Source organism: Vigna umbellata, chromosome 4 (genome assembly GCF_029865625.1).
Source record: "Vigna umbellata cultivar VRB3 chromosome 4, Vumbellata_1.0, whole genome shotgun sequence".
NCBI lineage: Eukaryota > Viridiplantae > Streptophyta > Magnoliopsida > Fabales > Fabaceae > Vigna > Vigna umbellata.
The window spans coordinates 44,594,550-44,598,293 of record NC_142168.1 but is presented as its reverse complement, the minus strand read 5'-3'; the positions used below and the strand labels follow the sequence as shown (position 1 = coordinate 44,598,293).

Sequence of the window (3,744 nt, the reverse complement as noted above, 5' to 3'; positions counted from 1 at the left end):
TGGAGTGATGCGTGGAGTAACAAAAAAGGAGCCCCAAGATCACTTCTTCATCTTCTTCCCACGCAAGTCAAGCCTCCACTTTTACCAGAGTCATCGTTGGTGACCCCGATCATCTTCAGAGGTATACTTTCACAGAAACTATTGTTGTTGAATTCATCTGAGGTTTATTTTTACTATATGTTACTGTTCAGTTTTATTGGTTGCTATTGAATTGTTTTTGGTATGTGCTGTGTTGCAGAATATGGGTCGCGCAAGAATAACCTTAAAACAAATCTCCAATGAAAGATCCCGCAAGACAACTTTCTTGCGAAGAAAGACAGGGCTAATGAAGAAAATCTCGGAATTTTCGAAGAGGTGTGGTGGTGAGCACTGTTTGATTATGTACGATGATAATGCTGATGGTAATGGTGATGTTGAAGCAGTGACTTCGCCCGAAAACCCTGTAGAGATACATTCCATGATTCAAAAGTACTATGAAACTCAATTAAAGAAAGAGAGACCTCACAAGACTTACGGTATTGAAGAGTTTTTTAAGAACAGAAAGAACATGATTGAAGCTGAGATTTCCAAAGTGCATAAACAAATCAGAAGCATCAAGTACCCAACTTGGGATCCAAGTTTCGTGAACATGGAAGAGGATCAATTGAGGGCCTTGTGTGCTCGTGTGGAGGCCAAAATTGAAGCTTGTGATGAGGGAATTAAATTGCTGAAGAACCACAAGAATGTACCCAGTTTGATGCAGAATTTCTCACACGGCCAAATCATCCAAACTCCAATCCAGGCACTTGATAATGAAATTAGTTATTTGTTGAGAAACATGCAAGAGGGTGGTGGTGATGATGCTGGGTTTAGTTCTGTGTCAAACATGGCTCAGGAAAATGCTACTGCTACCACCTCACATCCAAACCAAGTCAATTGTTTGCAAAACATCTCTCAAAGTCAACCATTGCTTGGAGATTTTATGGAACTTTATGATAAGAATTATGAAGCAGTTGATGTGCCACTGAATTCAACCAATCTATTCAGTGAGCTGGAGGTTGAGGAATTGATTAGGGAACTTTCTAATGAAGGATGTGATAATCCTGTGGGTTGTAGCAGTCAACCTCATGAATATCAAAATCAGCACCAAGGAGGAGGACCTTTGAACGCATTGCCTCAAGCCAATTACTATGACATGCTTTTCTGAATGCTTACTTTTGACTGAACTTGGTTTTGTGTTATTGTTATACCATATGTCGTGTTTCTTTAACACTAACTTAGTTTTTGGCATCTACTTAGTTCATGCTTCTTTGTTTAGGTAATGGAGGTTTCATCTTGCAGTAAAAAGTGCAGAATTTTGGTTTCACATGTTCATTGCGAGTATCTATCATTTGCACTCTATAATATTTTTTCTCTCTAATTATTCATGGTTTAAAAGGATTATTAAAATTTGTTCAAAAATAATTGTAGTAGACTCTATGAATTATTCCTGTTCTTGATGTTCTTTTTCTGATATAGCCCGCGTCCTTGGCTTGTACGAGGGAACAATTTTCGTTTTGAAGTGTCTGAAAATCTAATCATGCCGATAGATATTTTATTTTCGGACTTCAATAAAAAAAAAAGCTTAATTTATTAAATACCTAATTTAAAAGGAAAAATGATACGAATTTTTTAAACGAAAACAATAACATGGTTTGTCTAAATTTTTCCTTCTAAACTTTTTTAATATACAATATATAAATAATGAATAATGAATGTTTTTTTACAATTTGTCCATACATAAGTAATTTCGAAAGTTCTCGAATTTTGTCTTTCATAAAGGGGAAAGATTGTTTCCTAAAGGAGTGTCCTTGAAAATTGTAATAATTAAGAAAATAAATAAATGAGATTATAGATTTTTTTAAGTAAAAAATAAATAAATTTATTGTTTATTTAATTTTGTAAGAATCTAAAAAATAGAGTATTAGAGTTGATATGTGTTTTAAAATAATGAGACCGAGTATTATATTTTAAAATAATTCAATAATATAAATAGAAGTTTTTAAACTCGTCTCATTACTTAAAACATATTTCATCTCTCTAAAACTCTTTCTCTTAGTTCTTTATACCTTATCTCTAACTTTTTTAACTCCTCGATCATCTATTTGACGATTAAGAGATACCTAGGAGATTAGAGCGAGGTAATCTCCACATCTATCTGATCAGGTTCTATAATAGAGCAAGTAAGTTTCAGTTCCTTTTTTGTCTTAATTGGGGATTTTAATAGGTGAATTTTTATAGGAATGGTTTTAGAGAGAAACTTGATGTTTGTGGTTGATGTTTAGTCCATTTAAATCTTGTGGAGTCTTTTTGTTCCTTATTCCTCTAAATTTGATATGAAACTAGATATGAGTCAATGGGGTGGTATTAAAAGGTTTTATGTATAATTAAGGGGTTTTGGTAAAGGAAATTTTGAGTTAGTAGTAAGAAGAGGGAAATTGGACTTTTAGGATTGTCATTAGGTTATTTAGAACTTGTTTGAGTGTTGAGAAGGGTAGAAAGTTGAAGTAAAACTATTAACAGTAAATTATGTTGAGTTTAACTTGATTTGAAGCTATTTTGAAGGGGTTTTGACTAGTGAGATTTTGAATTAGAAAGTCTGGGGTATGTAGGATGCTTTGGGGTCTGTCATAAAGTCATTTATGACTTGTTCAAGCTGTTAAGTTTCATAAATTTGGTATGAAAGGTATACAATTGAGTTTAGATGGTTTAGAGTAGTTGCTGAGTTTTTCATGGTTATTTTGAGTTAGAGTGGTATTTTCTAAGTTTTCTCTGCATTTAGAGGGTCCTAAGAATCAAATAAAGTTGTGGGAAAAGTGTGCAAAGTCATAATCATTGATTTGGCCATAGTTTTTGGTTTTAATCGATTATGACACTAACATAATATATTAAAACAAAAACTATAGTCTAATCAATTATGTTAGTAACATAATAGATTAAAACAGACACTTTATTCTAATTGATTATGTTAGTAACATAATAGATTAAAATGAGCAGCTTTTGCCTGTTTTGCTTTATGTGAATTCTGGCTTGTCTTAACATATTAGATTACCAATTTAATCGATTAATGCTACTTGTAATGTGTAATTCTGACCAATCTAAACCAGATTCACTTGTATATATATGATATATGTTTTTCATTGTTCTCTTATGATCCTAAGTAATTTTATTACCAATTTCATTATGCAATGGAGAATCAATTTTATTATCAACTACTTTGTGATACCTGATGGGGTTGTTTCTGGTTCTTTTGTGTATGTTTCATGGACTCATATGTTTGGATGCAAAGTATTATGAGATGATCAAAGTGTGAATGAAATGCTGTGGAGAAAGGAATTCCAATGAGGAGTATCCTATGTTGGTTATGTTGTGTAATGTATTGAGGTAGGGGCTCATGGATTGGGGAATGATCTTAACACTCTCAATAACCCCATCTATAGTAGAAATGGGTGATTATGTCATGAAGAGTAGTTGGAGGTCCTAGTCTATAGTCACTGGTTTTGGCCATAGATGTTTGACGGATTAACCTTGGTGTATGACATTATTGGTGGTAGTTGAGGTTGTGGTTATTGTTATTCTGAGCAAGTTTCTTCACCATACACGGGTGTAGGTTCCCCATGAGTCCGACATTAATACATTTATCCGGATAGTTAGAGTACAAGGTTCATGGAATTATTTTAGATGTTGTTTGATTCATAATATGGATGTATATTGTTATTGTTTTAA

At 33.1% G+C, this 3,744-nt stretch overlaps 1 protein-coding gene across 1 annotated transcript; it reads left to right on the top strand.

Annotated features, from left to right (window-relative positions):
* The first annotated feature begins 241 nt into the window (after positions 1-241).
* Positions 242-1,232, top strand: LOC124825991 (uncharacterized). Its single transcript, XM_047298745.2, has one exon. It carries the CDS (start codon positions 242-244, stop codon positions 1,184-1,186), a length of 945 nt encoding a protein of 314 aa, XP_047154701.2. The 3' UTR covers positions 1,187-1,232.
* Positions 1,233-3,744: the final 2,512 nt, after the last annotated feature.

Excerpts from the sequence above, each read along its gene's own strand:
- LOC124825991 (XM_047298745.2), top strand. The coding sequence starts at position 242 with ATGGGTCGCGCAAGAATAACCTTAAAACAAATCTCCAATGAAAGATCC.